The sequence below is a fragment of the Diadema setosum genome, chromosome 11, assembly GCF_964275005.1.
Source record: "Diadema setosum chromosome 11, eeDiaSeto1, whole genome shotgun sequence".
In the NCBI taxonomy this organism is placed as follows: Eukaryota; Metazoa; Echinodermata; class Echinoidea; order Diadematoida; family Diadematidae; genus Diadema; species Diadema setosum.
The window spans coordinates 27322808-27342231 of record NC_092695.1 but is presented as its reverse complement, the minus strand read 5'-3'; the positions used below and the strand labels follow the sequence as shown (position 1 = coordinate 27342231).

Here is a 19424-nt window from a genome sequence, read left to right as displayed (position 1 = left end):
ATATTTGATTTCTATGTTTGCTTCATAAGGCACAAATTTTCAGGCTATAATGGTGAGGATGATTGTGCTGAAGAACACTAAAAAAATAAATGATTGTGCTGAAGAACACTAAAAAAATGAAGGTGCTGTGTTACACCAAATCATATCTTTATTTGACAGAAAACATGTAACAGATGTCCATTTTCATTGTGCTGATATCAGCACTACTCCCACAGAAAAGAGAAAAAAATGAAAATGAAAAAAAAAAAAAACAGAAACAAAGAAACCAACACCAGCATTATTGCTCCTGTAGTAAAGAAGAGATAGAATATTGATCTAACAGCTACCTTTCAAAGGCTTTTCCTCTAATCATCAGTGGAGGAGATTCTTGAGATCTTCCTGAACGACATCTGTTCGTTTCACCTCTGGAATCTCGAGGGCCGAAATTCCAACACTGGAAGGATATCTATACCCCCTGACCCACCCCTACACACATCATCATACCATGCCTGGCAGGATAGCGCGTGGAAAAAAAAAAAGACGACAGCAGACATAAAATGTTTACTACGCGTGTACATCCACGAACACAGCTCGAGCATGGGATTTTGTATGACAGTCTCCCCCTCCCTAGATCTTAATTTGCAAGCTAATGACGTGTCTCCTAGAGCTCATGATTGAATTCTATGGACAGCTTGGAGCAAATCTTTTCCTGTGCCTCCTTGTATACTTCATAAGCAGCTTTGCCCCCGAGGAATGATAAACTTTTTAGTTGAAAAAAAAAAAAAAGGTGACAAAACCTGGAAAGTTCACAGCTATTTTTCTGTACATTGTATTTATTGGGGCACTGTGGTATTGCGGATAAGATTGTTTTGATTCTTTCAAACTGAGGGCCAGAGTTAAATTCCTGACACCGACATTGACATTGATCTCGGAGTGGACTACACTTCTGAGCCCTGCAGCTTTCAATCCTGATGCCTTTTGAGGAAATTGTCATGTATCCACACAAAGGATGAAAGTTTATATCAAATCAACTATTTCCTCATTGAGGATTGCCCCCGGCTACACGTATAAACACATAATTATATGCATGTATGCATACACATTAAAGGTATATATGCAAGTATGACTTAGTACAATATATGTGTACATTGTATATCTTGTTAAGTAGGGTCATCGTATGCTTCAATACATACAAACAATGAAATCCACATGATTACAGAACCAGGATGTAAACTGAGTATTGGCGACATCTATCCTAGTCTTACATCAAACAAGGAAGGCAGAAGTGAAACTTCTGGTCTGCTGTGGTGGAGACATCTTCCGTCATTCTACCTACAGTTTCGCTCTTCTGTGAATCTCCCTTTCTGTTCTTGTTGTTATCGTAGGTACTGTACATTAATAAACTTTTGATTCTCTCCTTTCAAGTCTGTCACAGTCTACACTTGTACTGAAACATGGTAAGCTTGAAAAGGGTCTCTAACCACTTATATGGCACAGTGAGTGTGCATTCCACTTTGAAGATCAAATTTGGATTTAAATTTGAAAGAGTTTGACACAAGTGTTAAATGAGGATATGTGTTACAACACATATGGTCACAATTTGTCACTGTCTAGGTTTATATTCACAATATGCGATGATACACGAAACACTTGGAAGTACATCCCTGAAAGTAATCAATCTGACAATATTGTAAAAAGAAACATTTTTGCATGCATGAAACTTTTGCGAGGAAGAAGAAGAATCACGAAAGTAAAATGCATGTTAAAGTCTTAATCCACTACACTTTTATACACTATATGTTTTCATGTTCTGTAATTTGCGAAAGTTTCATGTCGCAAATACTTCCCGTTTACAGCAATGTCATCATCTCTACAATCATTCTGTTCTTTTGTTTTGTTCATACATATCCATACCTGCTGTGAGATATCAAGGGTAAAATGCTTGTATTCAATATTAATGAATAATGTCTGTGTAGCGATGACGAAATGTCCTTGTTCCAATGAAAAATAACATTCTGAAGCACACTTCCCACCATTGCATAATCGCAGTACAGTGACAAACTAGTCCTGCTGTTAAGTGACTAATTAGCACCCTCTAGCTGTAAGCTGCGAGCTACAAAAATATTGATTTTTCGTCTTTTGGCCATCGAACCTGGCTAGTTGCTGGGGCATTATGCATTTAATTAAATTTAGCACAGAGTTACATAACCAATAAATGCACCTTCCATTTCAATGGCCATAATATATGTACAATTGTGCAGCTGTTTTTTGTTTGTTTGTTTGTTTTTATAACAGAGAATTTTATTAGACCTGACACAAACTTAACTCTATAGAAGCCAACAGTTTTATTTTCTGTTTTTTTTTTCTACCCTAGGAATGTAGTTTTATATATTTCCTTTCACATTGAATAGGGCAAATGTTTCTTTCAAGGTCTTGCATAGGTCATAGATAATATCATTTTGTTGTATTTTTGACACTGCAACATTTCCTCTCAAACTCAAATGATATTCTATCAGCAATATGGCACTCAGCACAAAACCCTTTGTTTTCTTGACATTTCATCAAGATTCAAAGTGTACTAGTACAATGGAACATTGTCATTGTGGAATTGTCAAACATTTGTATGAAAAAAGTGTATGCTATATTTGTTACAGTATACATGTATGCACAGTTCCTTTCTAGCACTGTCATACACATTAAGACATGCCTTCCTTTTATGTTTTTCTCCATTATATAAAGTTTCCACATATACTTGCATTCATAGGTACAAATAAAAGATACAAGGGCTATTCATGAAACCTGTTCATCTGCCCCAGGCAGTCATATTGCTCTTCTAAATGTCACCACTCCCAAGATTTATATCAGGGAAGTAGAGAAAGCATATTCACAGGCCAAGCCCCTGTACACACAACCATAAATCACGCAAGTTCTTTGCTATTGGGGATCCGCCTCAAACACACGCCATTAAGACGACACTGTTGCACGCAAGTTGACTCTGATGAAATACCGATACCCTCCCAGACGCGGTTCTTCATCGTCGCCAGGATGATAACCACTACTTGACTTGCATCCATAATCCATGCTAATGGCCCTCCACGTTCTGACGTGCACTTTAAATGAGCTTTTTAGGGGCATAGAGAAAAGAGGCCCCCGTGAGATTGAAGGGGACATGACTACAAGGTTGAAAAAAAGAGGCATCTATGAAATACTCACATCTTTTGGACTCAGGAGGAATGGGTCGTATGCAAACATGAGAAATGAGAAAGCCATTTTTGCCCAACCCTCTCTGTGCTCCTTTGATTTAATCCAAAATGCTTAATCCCTCGCTTGGTGACGGCAAAGTCATGGTCGTGGCATTCGGGACTCCCTGGCGTGTGCCTTCGATCCCCCTCCACCAATCCTCCTGGAATGACAGAAAAAATCTACCATGGCCGATTCACACTTCCACGAGGGGGAGAGAGAACAGACAGGAGAGTGGATGGGTAGTGTATGACCCCAGCAGTTGGCTCATGAAGCGGTCCTCACATATGGACACAAACATTCCAGCGCAAACATGTTGTCGACAGATCACTGTCGAGATCCGTGAAGACTCCAGCTAGGGCTACGACGTACTTGTACACAGTGGTGGCGTGTACGGAGCTCTTTCCCACTTCCTCCTTCGCTTGATCACTCTCCTCTCTTCTCTCTCTCCCACGACGCAGTGAGGCCGCGCGGTGGTCATCACATGCGCATGCTCCGAGCACACACACACACACACACATGCTTTCCGGATAATGATGAAACAATATTCCGCCATGCATTCCCTGCTCCCCTTTTTTCCTCGTATGTATGCAAATGAGATATGGATGGAGGCTGGTAATGTGAGACCAGGATGAAGACAGAGAGAGAGGGAGAAGATACAGCAGTGATGTGTGAAAACTGCTGTGTGTGTCTCCCTCAATTCCTCTTCCATATTATACACACTGTACGACAGACCAGTGTGTATGGATGTATGTGGAGAAAACCTGCTTGAACTTGTGTGTTCTACGAGGCTATCTACATGTATGTATCATTGTCCATATAGTGGACATAATTGCATTGCTTGAGCACCTGTGTGTGTGTGGTAGAGAGGTTGGTTTGAAAGGGATTGCTCCCTAGAGCACTTAACAAGGGGGGCAGCAAACTGATGTCAATGGTCACCACGGCAACGGTGAGCTATTGAATGTGGGCCGGATCACCATCAAGATGATCTGGTAGACGAGTGAGCATGCATCGAAAGTAATCACAATTGATGGGTCGCCTACGGAGTGAAGGCCGGAATGTATCTTTCTGTAATATCTTGCGGCTCTTTGGGGGTTAGATCAGTGGGTGGGGCGGGGGAGGTAAAGCAGGATATACTGTAAGAAGGGGGGGGGGGAGAAATATGGATATTACTTGAAGACACTTGCGTATATATACTATCAAAAATTGATTATTAATTCATCAAACAGTATGGCACAAGTAGATAACAAAATTTAAAATGGTATGATATGATAATGAATGTCATGAAAAAAAAATCATGTCACCTAAATAGGAGCATGATTCTAATTTTTGTTAACACTGAAAAGACATTGAATTTTAGGGCAACATTTTTTATACTAAAACCAAATAGTATAGTTACTGAACGTGTGTATGACAAAAAAATAACTTTGTTGGTGTTGGGGAGGTTATTTGCTCTTCTTCAGCATCAATGAAGTGTCAATATACTGATACACAAGAAGCCCTTCTTACTTCTTCAGGGAAACAAGAAACAGCAGGAAATAAAATTACTTTCTCCGCAAGTAGTCTACAATTGGGGGAATCAACTGTCTGTCGCCCTCTACTTAGACGGCGCAACAAAACTTGTTTGGGCTGCCAGCGCCAGTCTCCCATCACTTTTTGGTTCACTACGACCCGATGAGGCCGCAATTTTCTTTGAGGTTGATTGGTCTTGGCATGACAGGGATGCATAAAAGGGGTGAAAATTGGGGGGGGGGGGGGGAAGGGGGAGGTACATGTAGACGGGTACTTTGAACATTGAAGGCAAACTATAAACACCCAAGAGGGGCTTTAAAGTTCACTTGTCGCTAAATTGGGGGCTGTCAACCTTGTGGATACACATTAATGATACCTCAAGCGGAGGTACTTGACAACACTAATAGAGCATATGCCATCCTCAGTGAAACTGGCTTTAGGTGAAAAAAGATTATGCCCCCCAGAAAAAAAGAAGAAACAAAGACCAAAAATGAAGAACATAATACTGAGAGTAAGATAATGGATTACTGAGAGATGCACCATGCCTGTATCATAAGAGTATCAGACACAACTCTCAAAGGAATACACACTGTACAAGGCATTTGCCCCTCCCCCCCCCAAAAAAAAAAAAAAAAAATTGCTGCTACATGTGTGCTGTATTTGTTGATAGTGAGCACAATTCATAGAGAGAGCACTATCACATCAAATGTGTTGACACGAAATAAATATGCAGGATAAACTTCCAGAGCATTGTGATAAAAGGGCAATCTGGCATAATTTGAGGGTGTGGCTTCCAAATATGTGAAAGGTTTTTAGTTTTGCTTTTTTTGTTTTTTTTATTGTTTTTCTTTTTTACAGTAACACACACATCATGCACATTTTTCATCTCTCTAAAACAACAAGGGGAATGAAAATGTGCTGTTAGTTTTGGCACATGATGATGTCATTCAACATCCCCAAATCGTGCTGTTTTAGGAGACAAACCATGCGGGATTTAAGTTTTCCACCATTTCAAGAAAAAGCTGTGCATGTTAAAGAACAATAAAGATAGCAAACATTGTTGAGAGATTCAGCTTCACTGGGAAAGGGCTTGCCATTTCTTATTTCAGGTTTTCGGTTATCGCCGACATTCTTCACTCATCCCCAGATATTATGTACTTATAAGGAAATGTGACTAAACATTCTCCCATTATCTCACTCAGTCTGTCAGTCAAATGGTCTACCAGGATCCACACAAACTGTTGAGAGACGGAGAGGGGGAAAAAATTTGACATAGCAGTGACTTCCATTATGTCAGAAGAGAGAAAGCAGAACAGGGAGGAGGGAGATAGAGAGAAGGAGAAGATTGAAAGTGAGAGAAAAAAAAAAAGGAAAGAAAAAAAGGAAAAGGTGCAGGCCAGAATGAAGGGAAGAATGCTGAAACACAGAGATGATGTTCAATTTAAGCCACTGTTACCACAAGAGGAGATACCGGCAAAAAGCTGATGGAAATCGGGAGGATGAGCACAGGGGATGAAGCGGATACAGAGAAGAAGGACGAGAAAGACGGAGGAGAAAATGGAGACGGGGGAAACGAGGGAGAGAGGGAGGGAGGAAAATATGATGGAGATGAATAAACTGAGATGGGAAGCTGAATGGGGTGAGTCTGGAAGAGACTGGTAACAAAGAAAGGAGAGGGATCAGATATCATCTAGGAGACAGGATGAGATAAACCATTTTTGGCACCAGACCTGAAGCAGGTACTAGTCTCCCGTACCTTCTTAATTTTTCAAAATTTATCGTTCCTTTTTTTTTTGGTACAATTCATTTACTACACTGCAGTACAATTATTTCTTGGCATATATGATAAATTTATTTACACCATATCTTAATGAGAGAGGATGAGAATAAAAGTCATACTAGGATTGATTTGAGTTGGTCCCATCTTGTACAGACAGAGTGAGGACTGGAGGAAAGACCAAAGGAACAAGGAAGAGAGGGCAGAGAATGAAACTGGATGCACTCCCGTCTCCCCATCCCCCCCCCCCCTCCTCCCAGCACAGAACACAAAGGCTCCTTCATGTATCATTAATGACTTTGGACATGGCAAAATTCCCCGGCTCTGTCAAACCCGCCCCATCTGGATCCACCGACAACATTTAGTACCAAATGAAATAATGTCCTCGTGGGCGGACAAAGACCTGCCATGACTTCTAGTTTAGCTATTCCTCAGCAGGACAATGCAAGCACTGTAATTTTATCTCAAAATCCCCCCTCAAAAAAAAAAAATAAAAAAAAAAATCCAGGACTAACTCCATATCTATCGTCAATGACTCAAATACTGACAGTAAGTACAACTCATTTCCAACATTCTAGAGGCTAACAGTTAGTTCTCCTCATAAGTGACTAAATGAACATGATGTACCATAGCAGCCATGAAATTGCAACTCATCTGCCTGCAGAATGCACATTTATCAAAGCATATGCATGTATGCATGATTTCTTTTCTTTTCAGGGATCATGTCTAATTAACATCTGGCAAATTTCATCATCCTACAGCTACATCTTCATATAAATTGCATTTCATGCTGACTTCCTTGAAAACAAGGAGAAAATGCAGGGGGGAAAAAAGGAGCTCGTACTGTACCTCTTACATACTAATTCCCTTCAGACTCTTAGATTCAGCTTCAACTCACAAATTATTTCCAAATAACAATTGATGCGCAATTATTGAAGAAAAAATAAATAGCAAAATAAAGACTCCTGGTGATGCTGATATAACATGATTGAGGCTGACTCTTTTCCCTCAGCTTTCATGATGAATGTTTATCCCCCGAACGGCAGCACATACAAAGTGTGTAGCCGCGGGCAGAGAGACGAACATGTGCAAAAACATGCAACGGGAGCAGATCTAATTTGCGGCCTTCGTTACGCCTGATTACCGGCGACACAATGAAACGTCGCTGGTGGCGGGGGAAGCAAACACGCACACGTCAGGCAAACCATCTGACATCCTCCGTCACTCCCGATGACAGTCTGGTCTTGACGCGACGACGTCGCAAAGAAGCGGTAATTAGGTTTGCCGCACAGCCATTACTACTAGCTTGGGCATCAGAGGGGGCTCTTAGCCTTCCATTATGCATAATTTCCTCACATTAACGTCACAATGTCATTGAGGTTACATTTCCATCTCGGATCTCATGATTTAGAACAGCAGATGCAACATCTTCCTGACATTAACCTAAATTTTAGGATCAGATTTCATTTTTCCAATACATGACAAGTGGTGTTTCATAACTTGCCATGCATGATATAAAATGACATTAATTCTTTCACTGCTTTGGTACTGTTTCTATGTTTTGATATAACTCATTTTACCTCTTTATTCCCTAAATTAACATCTGAAGAATATAGACAGAACAGGGTCAGTGACCACTTGCCTCAAATGTAATTTTTTTTTTGACATTCTAAACTTTTCACTAATACTCTTTGTAGCCTCTGAAAACAATCTGATTTTTATGACAGAAAACTGTCTCATAAACATACAAAGCTCTTATTTGAAGGCTAAAGTTCCAATACACTTTATCGCAATGACGACATCTGATCACATGGACAGTCAGAATTGAACAAGAAAACTCTTTCTTGGAAAGGTAAGAACGTTAATACAAAGTGCCAACATAAATACAAAGTTGTAACGCTTATGTATTTTTTTTTTCTTCCACTATGATATACATGGTTTTTCTAAATTATTTCATTTGTTCAAATGCTGTTGACAAATTACCTGAATGTTTGAAGTATCACCACAGAGAGCAAAGCCTTTTGGACTGTTTTAATATTTAACTAAATTTGTATATTCCCCAGTTTTTGGATCTTATAAAGCTGTTCTTCATAAAACCCTATTCTCAGCTCTGTGACTTTGCTGAAATATCCATTCAGATAGAATGAAAGATAGAGAGAGAATTATGATGAGATTCTCAACCTGAAGCTTTTAGGACCAAGATGCTTGAAATAGCAACATCGTTTTACTCCTGTTATCTCGCTGCTTCTGCTGAGCTGTGTTTACATCGTAAAGGAAAGCTGACGTTCAGCTTTCCTGTGACTCATGCGAGTTCTCTTTATGTCTAGTCCTCTCGTTTCGCTTGAAGTGTGAGAGACCACGGGGCCCCTCGAGTTTGGTCTCGGAACTCGTGCTCGAAGGGCGAGTACACAATGTAACCACGTTTCCATATTCTCCTCCCCGTAGCCCCCCCCCCCCATCCCCCATCCTATGCCCCCAATCTCCATCCCCCTCCCCAAACTTTCGTGGCTTCTTTTCTAATGTACAGGGAAAGGGGTGTTGGTAGTGAATGAATAACTGATTCTTTTTTGCAAACTATGCGCTCTACATGGTGAAACACTGTGATACTGAGGGCACCAATTAAACTAGCCATGAATGTCACCACACTGTTGCCATGGTTACTTAGTGTATTCTGACAATGCACCATGACCAGCCCCCACCCCCTCCAGCTATAAATTTGTGCTGGTACACATGAGTGCTTCTCTATCAAAATGGTATCTGGCTCCAAACACAGGTGAGCAGTTATCAATTTATCTATACACTGTAGGTTTGGGCGTCTGGGTTAAGTGGAGGCAGATATTTTTTTAATGATAAAGGCATTTTAAACACAAGGGCCCCAATTATCACATCACAATTTAAATGCAATCATATAACAGCATAAATGATATCATAAATATGCTTCCCTTGAATATTCTGCAAGTGGGGGTGTCTCCTTTGCCTCTAACTCAAGTGGTGCGTGTGAGAGCATGCTGAGACAATATATCAATCCATGTGTATTGTTTGATAAGTTGTTCCTTTGTTTTGACAGGCATATTTGCGGTGCAAGGTCCACTGAACTTTGAAGTGTTCCACAATAAATATCCTTGGAGCAACACATGGATGAAGCATTGGAGGTTTCTACCCGACATCAAAACGACACTCCACTCCAATGTTCAAGTTTTAGAAATAAAAGGAAAATTAAACAAACAGAATGATAGATGGTTCACTGAAACAAAATATTCACGCACATAAAACTGCAAAATTTACACAGTTTTGTACGTTCTCTTTTCAAATATCAAAGCTACATTGACTTTCCTATTTTAAGTATACAAACATGTAATCATACATGTAATAAGACTATCATCTTCTTTGATTTCGCATAGTTCATAAAAAGTCAAATTCAGGGTGGAAACTAAGGCTGCATTTATCTAACTTGAGAGAGAGAATCACGTTTCAAAACGCGTTTGGAATGGTGTTTGCAAACGTGGTTTGAAACGCAATTCTGCCGCCTTTATGTAACCATCATACAATCGCGATTCAAGCGGTGCCACTGCGCAGCTGCCTTGCGCCATTTGACCCGGGAAGTAAAGGTCAAGTGCATACCACCAAACATGCCTCATCAGTCACACACAAATAATGGGTAGACAGCACAACCGGAAACAGTTGGGATTTGACCTTGAGATATAAATGCGTTTCAAAACGGCATTGCGTTTATCTACTCACAGAACGGCGATCGTGGTCTCAAACGTGTTTCAAAACGCCCTTTGAAAGGCGTTTCAAAACAGCATTTCTAAACGCGTTTGAAAACATGGTTGCATTTATCTAACCCCTGAAAATGCCTCAAACGCGTTTAGGATCATGATTCTGCCTCAGATAATTTTTAGATAAACGCAGCCGATATGTCACTTTTAGGGGAACATTTTGCAAGCCTTGTCCATCACTAAAACAGACAGGAAACTCCTCCCATATAGACATACTGTGAAACCAGAAACATACGCAGCATGAAACTTTCATGAATTTGAGCCGACAGCCTTTTTTGCATCATGAAACTTTCCTGAACTGCAACTGGCATTCAATGTATCGTGTAGAAAAAATCATCCATGTGCATTTTATTTTTGCAAATCTTGGGCTCCATGCTAAATTCACAAAAGCTTCACGCACACAAAAATTTCTCGTTTTACAGTATTGATGTCAACATTTGCTCACACTGGCGGTAAACATATCGCTGAAGCTTGATTTCTGTTTGCAATCTAGTGTTTCTGTGGAACAAAGCATGTCAATTCAAATGGTAACAGCCATTTCACATACAAAAGTACAGACATACATGTATGTTACTTCCCTGTTCAAATGCAGTTAAGAAAACAGTTTCAGCATGGCACATTAATTCTATGGGAAAATGGTTTACGATTTTGTCTTTCTGAATACATGAAGCAAATACATTGTTTTGACTGGAAAATTTCAGTGCCTACTTTCTGGAGACCCAGAACAGTACACTGTAATACAAGCATTTGAGGGGTTAGTATACAGTATACCATTGCATGGAAATTATGCTCTAGTTTACTGTAGGAAAAAAACACATCAGTGATTTGATTGTCAAATTTCTGGTAGAAGAACAATTTTCATGTCTAAACATCAGTTTTGTTCATATCACTAGACATCTCCTTTTACTATGTTGTGATGGAAGAAGTACATATCTGCTGTCAACCCCCCCCCCCCAAAAAAAAAAACAACAACAACAGCAATCCAAATCAGAGAAGAATAAAATCCTGACACTTGTCTAAACTGTAATGGGCTTTAAACAGGATACACCACACCAATGATGCAATTTAATGACAGGAAAAGACGGTGAAGGTGATTTCCATGGAGTCTCCAGTCATTTCCCTTTTATTTCACCCGCTTTGTGTTGTACAGCCTACATGTACATACTGTATACAGTCAATCTCGCTTAATCTTACTTCCCTCGGGGGTGGCTTTCGATTCAGTGTACTTCTTCTTGATACTTACAGTAGATTGGGAAACACACCGATGCAGTGTGTATCTGAACAGACATGTTCATGTATCTCATTTTTATTTCACTATCATTACTATAATTATCACGTTTATATTATCATCATTATAACAACTAATATCACTATTGATATTACAATTATCCCCATTATTTGTGTAATTACTATCATAACAATCATTTTTCCCTCATCATTATCATTGCTATCAATATTATCATCATAATAAGTAGTACGCTATTATTACGATGAGTACTGCGACTACAGCTTGTCCCACTACAACTGTACTACTCTACTACATTGTATGTCACTTCATGTACAGAAAATTCTGATCAAGCCAGGCCCATCAAGTGGCCCATGGATTTTCAGATTATCAGTTTTTATTCTGTTTTATCTTCCACTGAGGAAAAGTGCCTGGTCACCTGTCCAGTTAACCTGCTACATATGTCACTGAAAAAAAAAAATAGATAAAGATAAAAAGTAAAAGAGAGGTACCTGTACCAGCATGTCTGTATCCAGTGTACACTGGTAGGAATCCTTTCCGAATCTGTCAAGTGGCTACGGCCAGTTTCCCACCGGGAGTGTCGCCCTCATTAAGTTATCAATTTACACAGTGCACATGTATTCAATGTGACCTGCCCTCTCATATTTAATTACATGTAAATAATACCTGGTGGTACAACAACCAACTGAAACATAAATGTGCATTATGTGTTTTATAAAACAACCTCGTAGTGAATAAACGCAAAATGACTTGTCCTTGGGGGTGTTTGGACAGGAATATCTACAAAAGTGAAGGGTAACGATAACTACAGCACATGTGTGCATTTAAATCTCATATATTTCATCATGCAGTTAACACCAGGTTGCTTGAACTGTCATATTTGTATTTTATCCATTTATTTCATTTTGTTTATTTTCTCAGGGGTAGGTCAGGGAGAAGGGGGGGGGGGTTAATTACATACCAGGATTTTTACTAAAACCAGCTACAGAAGATAACACTGCACTAATTGTTTTTTTTTTAATGTATCAGAGAAAAATATCCCAAAACTAGGAAGGAAAAGTCAATACCATCTCACATTCCCAACTCAATTTCTGCAAGGTAATATAAGGTACAACTACTGTAACTAAAATGAAAACTGAGCAGAAAAAAAAAATACAGAAAAGGAGGAGGGACCATGAAACACAATACTCAAGGTGGGCAAACATGAATGCAAAGAACATGTTCCTAGCAAGCCCTAAAATAACATTTACTGAGCCTCAGGACAGCAAGAATGCTCATCACCAACATCCTCTGGTGAACACATTGTCTCTCCCCCCAGAGGGGGAAGCAGGAACCCATGATAACTGCTGCGCCAATTAGCGCCAGGTATGAAACTGCCGAGCCATTAATGTGACGGTTCCTACCGATTAAAGCCCGGCAAATAACTGTGGGCATGTCACTTGCAGCTACTGCTGCCTCGGTCTCGTCTCATTCATCAGCCTTGCGACAGATGCGGGGGATTCTCCACGTCATCCCTCGCGAATAAGACAGCTCGGCAGGTGGTGAGGAAGGCGGCATCGTGGAGTGAATGAGATGGCTCGAGGCACCGCGACAGTTTAGGATATGAAAATGTGTACTTAGAGAGCAAATGACGGAATTCTGTTCAGAATATCAGAAAATCACAGCACGTACACGATTGTATTTGCTATTTACTACTTCATAGCACAATGTAATGCACTATGACCCTGCACTCTTTCTGTATTTGTCATAAAGGTCACTAGTTTGATTGCACCTCTAGGCAAAGGCGACATACAAGTGTAATCACAGCAAAAACTTACATGCATGTAAAGCTACACCAGGGCCCCATTTCATAAAAGATGTTATGACAGCAACTCTTGCTGGAATGGCAACTTCCAATAGCAACAGCCAATCAGGAAGCTGAATTCTTGTTGTTACCATGACAATTGCCATTCCAGCAAGAGTTACTATCATATCAACTCTTTATGAAATTGGGCCCTGGAGTGTGGACTCATATCACAAGTCCAAATGGTCACACAAATGTTGGTCCTACAATTCATAGTTTTTGAATGTACAAATGTACCCCAGTGGGCAGCGATTGGAGATGGATTCAATCGGAACAACCATCCATGTTTCCCAACACCACTACATGTACATGTAGGTCTTAAATGTCAGCTCTTTCTATATCAAAGAGATTACTATGAACACGTAGCATGACTCTTCGTCAAATTCTGAATATCACACGGAAACTGGAGAAACAACAACATAGTTTACTTTGTCTGGAAATAAGAAACCCTCGTGTCTCGTCCCAGACAAGGCCATGCTGGTTGACCACAACAACACGTCATGTGAGTGCCGGGCCTCCAGTACAACACGCATTGGAGTGTCACGACATCCATGGAGACACGCACATTCAATGCCAAAGTTGAAATCAAGGGATGATTCACTAAACTTTAAAACCTAAAAAGAAAATTGTAGAAAAAAACACAAACACACACACACACAAACACACACACAAAACCACACAAATCTGTTTGACACGACATGACAATCATTTTTCACTTGTTGTCATGCCCATCCTTCAAATATCAACATATCACTATGGTTGCCTGTCATATATAGGCCATCCTTGGTCTTTTTGTGACCTCACCCTCAATACGGTGGAAAACAAGATACACATACGTGTACAGTGATCATTTCCTTTCCTGACAAACAAAGCAATTTTAAAGGTCACATTAAAAACAAACAAAGTCATAAAACTGATAAAACAGTAGAGTTCTACTGACTTTTCCACTTTGAGTTGTGCATGGTACTCTGATATAATTATCGCTACTTTAGTTAAATGATATCTATAGTAGAACTCATTTCCTTATTGACAATTACACAAGCCACACTCTTGACAAAAAAAAAAAAATGAAGGTTTCTTTAGCTTTTACATGCATGTTGTGTAAGAAATTATGCAAAATATAACTTCCCACATTGTAAGAATCTCCTGCATTCAATACAGGTAAGCATTTCACATGCATTAATTGACTTGTAATTATGGATTAATGAATCTGTTAAATGAAGAGCTGCACTTCGGCATCCGTCTGGTATCCGTTCCTGCAATTCCTGTTGGATGGTAAAGCGTTTTCTTGCTGTGTTTTCATTGGCAATGAGTGTAAAATCTGTGACTGGTACACTGATTGATGTTGGGAGGTAACAAGACAAGCCCGGATTCTGTCTTTATTTGGATATGCCAGGGTAAAAAAGAAATCATGTTTTTTCTATTATATGGAACATTTAACAGGTACAATGCATTAATTTGTTTGTGGTCTCTGCTGAAAGCACAATGTTCATCATGGTTTCTTCATACATAAAAAAAAAAAGAAACTCAACAACAGTATAACATCCGAATCAATGTGAATAGTTTTGATATATTTTGGACAAATGCTGGAAAAACGAGCCAACTAAGCTTGATTATGAAGCCCTGTACCATAATATGATCAAGCCACTATACACTGTAGAGAGGAACAAACTCCGGAACTACTAAATACAGTAATCAACATTGCTATCTACAGGTACATGTAATACGCAACATTTTATTTTTATCGTTCTTAATGTGTGCAAGCTGTGTTTAATTTTGTTACCCTTTCAAAATTAACATACTACACTTGTATAGGGGAACTTACAAGGACCTACAATGTATAGAAGAAACAGTATGGGGAGACAGAGTACACGGTGTATGTGGTTGTTGGAAGAACAACATTCATAGCACCTGTTTCTTTTTTTCCTTTCATTGCACCTGTTGCCACTGTGTGTACATTGTGTTTACATTATGTACATGAATTTTATTGATAGTAAGTTACCACACACAAATCTCTTACTGTGGACAGGTCAAATCAAAACAGTTGAAAACATTCAAAAACACTTACTGTACATTCCAAAGGTTGCTCAAGACTTGGGAAGAAAAAAGGAGTAAGTTTTTTGTTTTTTGTTTGTTTGTTTTTTGGTGGCTGACAAGAATAACTTGAATATTTGACCAAAGGGCTGGAAAGCCAGATCAGATTCTCTGGTACGAATAAGGCAATAACAAAGCCATTTTGATTAGATTCAACTCCGCTAGAAGGGAATGGGATGTTTTTAGCTGCACTCTAGAAAATGTAGTCATTTTGACCTGCACTGTACATAAACACCTCCATACCATGCCTGCCAACAGTACGACAATACACCAAAGGTGGACTGTACTGAACAGGAAGAAGAAGAAGAAGAAGAAGAAGCATGGGCCACTGTCTAAGGAATGCAAACTATACAAAAATATAAATGAATTATGTGCATTAGAATTCTGCAAAAATGCTTGAGCAGGATTTCCCCTCAAAATAATAATGCTAACACACCCTTTGATGCACAGAGGATTCATAAAAGGACCCAAATCACAGAACCATGCATAAGCACTACAGGAATGTGTATTCAAAAAGGCCATATGTCTATCCCTTGAATTTAGACACCTGTGTGTATATTATCATTGAAGATTTTAATACTATTTCAATGCTCTGGCTGATAATCTTTTTTTTTCTGACCGGCGACAACCTCGAAGATTCCTCTTCGCGTGACTTCCCGCTTCCAGATGAAATGCGACTGCATTGATCTGAAACATCATAACACATTGTACTGGTACACGTGTGTGTGAATGACTCATATGACGTTGACTGAACGTACAATTGTGGCTACAAGGCGTCTATTGTGTTGGTTCTCAGTCATGCATGGGGTGGGGTGGGGGGGGGGGGAAGGGAAGGGGATCCTCAAAGGGGGGAAAAGTATGACATATGTAGACCTATATTACATCATGTAAGTTAAGGGAAGTCCCATCACCTTGTGCACTTTTTTGGCTTATTCGATACACATTGTACTGGTACAAGGTGACACATTTGCATAGAATTCCATAGCTGTAGTGTCAATCACAGTCAATTCCTATTTCTTTTCTTTTCACACATACATTTGTATTCTTGTGAATACACTAGGCCTATATAGCACTATTGTAGTCTGTAGCTTCTTTCTTTTAAAAGAATTTGCTTTTTTTTTACAATAAATGTACTCATGTAGCCTATACTGTTTTTCCCTGAAGAGTAAAAACAAGATCGATGACAAAACCTACATCAACAAATTGCTCGCAATATTTTACATTAACATCCTTTATAAGCACTACCATTGCTTCACAATGATACGAAGTGCCCTACCTTGACTGATGTGATTTCCTGTCAAAAAAAAAAGTTTTCCATGTAGTTTCATGATTGAGTATCTAATGCAGAATGTTGTAGGGAAAAAAACACTCCCATGCCTCCCCCCCTCCCAGAAAAAAAGAAGAAGAAGAAAAAAAAAAAAAACTACATGAAAAGCAATGGATGGGAAATCCGAAATCCGCCTGGATAAGGATATAGGATGAAGGTAGAACAACCCAGGAAGGATACAAACTGTACTGAGGTTTTGAATCATATTTTTTCCCTATTTTGAGGAAATCTTGGATGCTCTGCATGACACATTATTACATTAGAAATTCTTTCCAGAAAGCAAATCTGATTCAATGTTACAGCCATCTCTTGACAGTTTGTTATCAATCATGCAAAAACCCACGTCAGATGATACCAGGGATGAGCAGTTTACAGAAATGCATCATCAGAGAGATTTGGTGACTGTCTGGTTTCAAAACAGATGCAACATTCACGTACACCTGTTTTCTTTAAACAAAAAGTACACCTTAGAAAAAAAGTCAATCATAACAAAAATTAAAACATAGAAAAACAAAACAACAAAACAGGAGAAGGGAGGAATAGGTCCTACAGATGGTTATATCCTAATCAACTATTATTTCTGTTAATTGTGCAAGGCAGGACTAAAAGAATGGCCACAAAAAGCAGCACAAAATTTACCAACGATGTATTCATGTGGGGGTGAAGTATAGCTGTTGTCACTAAATTACATGTATGTCATTGCAATGTAGGCCTACTGTACAAATGTCATTGCAGGTGTAAATAATGGCACACCACAACTTTAGTTGTACTTGAATACACGACTACCTATGGTATAATAACAGAAACATACAATTTGTACATTACACTCCTTTGAAAAGTGTCTTCTTGCATTGGCAGACATTTTTTTTTTTTTTTTTTTTTTTTTGGCCAAAGTTACACTTAGCAGTCAAATTCTCCAACAACTGTTCAGTGTATCTCAGAACAGGACCTCGATCTACAGGTGACAAAATCAGGCGTACCCTTCATTTGTGTGTACATTTACATAGGTCTGCAGTGACAAAGCATCACTAAGTTAAGGGTCGGTATGTTGACATGGCATTTACAGTCTAAATCAACTTAACAACAGCTGTCTGGGCTGGACAAATTTATCCAGCCACTTATGCATATATGACAGCTGTTTTTTTCCTCTCTTTTTTCGAAAAGCAGGGCTGTCTCTCTTGTTGAACTAAAAATGTTTGCACTCACAAAATGGATTTGTACAACAATGAGAGACAATATCATGTTATATATGATGTTATAGTTTTATATACTGTCATCTTGTTGCGCAGTGTAACAGTGCAACCTAATGTTTTGAAGATATGTTTTTGTAAGCTTGCTTAATTCACTTAGAATCATAGTGTTTTGTTTGATTGATATACATTGTATAGATTTGATTGACAGAACCAGTAAGTTGCAAAGCATGAAGCATTGTATAAAGTATTTAATGCGATTGTGTGCAAGATTACATTAAGATTGTGTACAAGATGTCATTTAAATACATAAGTATACTATCATATGTTACGGCCTTTATTTTTGGTAAATTCCCATATTGCACCTTGAGAATTTTCCTATATTTGCATTTTTTTTTAAATGTAGCATAATATGAAACAAGTTCCACCACAGGGTGGCTGGCTGAATGGATGATTGTAAACAGGGCCCTGTTTCATAAAGCTATTCAATACGAACAACTTACGAGCAACTGGTGATCAGTTCTGATGTGCTATACTTATCAGAATTTCCATAATTCAGCACAAGAACTGATCGATCACCAGTCACTCATAAGTCTTTCGTAACTTTACAAACAGCATTATGAAACACCCCCCTGGTATGTATCTGGGTATGGATCTTGATGTAATACAGTGCAGGACCTTTCGGTATAAGGCACCTGTATCATCAACATTGAACAAGAAGATATATCTCCCTTCCAACTTCATAGGGACAGGTATGTAGCAGACATGAAAAAGACCAATATCAAATCTTGTCCAAAGTTTGACACACCTTTAAAAATGAAGTGAGGTCAAAACATGTACAAACAGTGTCAAAATAGGATTGGTGTGTGTGTGTGTCGTAACTAGGCAAACTCACCATCATGCCCACACTCCGCACCCCAGGCGGGTGGGGGTGATTCCAGCTGAGAAAGAACAGGCGCAAACTCCTCTGAAAATGCCGGCACCTCTTTGGCAGATAATCCTCATAAGTTAAATCCTCACAGAAGGCAGGCAAAGCTTTGTCAGCACGGAGGAATCCTTTAAAAAAGACTGTCCAATATCAAGTCTTCATTTCCTTGCCTTCCACAGACAACTAGATATTATTACAAATTCCTGTCTCACACACACTGACAAGATCCACGTTATAGAATTCCACAGGCAAGAAATTTCCTTTATAGCCGGAGCCCAGAGAGAGATCATATAATCTAACTGGTTTCGGGGCCAAGGCTCTTGTATGTACTGGTAGAGGGTAAAGCAGTTCAGCTTTTTGATAAACTTTGCACCACGGTGTTGGTCTTGCAACCTTCACTCCTCTGTGCTCTGTGTGTGTATGTGTGTGTGTGTGTGTGACTGCCATAGCTATTGTCTGTGCCTGTGTATGCACACATGGACACGTGCACACAGCGAAGATAAGCATGC

General features: G+C 39.3%; 1 protein-coding gene across 1 annotated transcript in view; it reads right to left on the bottom strand.

The window, feature by feature from the left end:
• Positions 1 to 19113, bottom strand: part of LOC140234623 (uncharacterized) — a 68431-nt gene extending 49318 nt beyond the window's left edge. Inside the window, exon 1 of the mRNA XM_072314650.1 lies at positions 18883 to 19113. Coding sequence (XP_072170751.1) covers positions 18883 to 18888 — 6 coding nt within the window. The 5' untranslated portion in view covers positions 18889 to 19113. The remainder of the gene's footprint in view (positions 1 to 18882) is intronic.
• Positions 19114 to 19424: the final 311 nt, after the last annotated feature.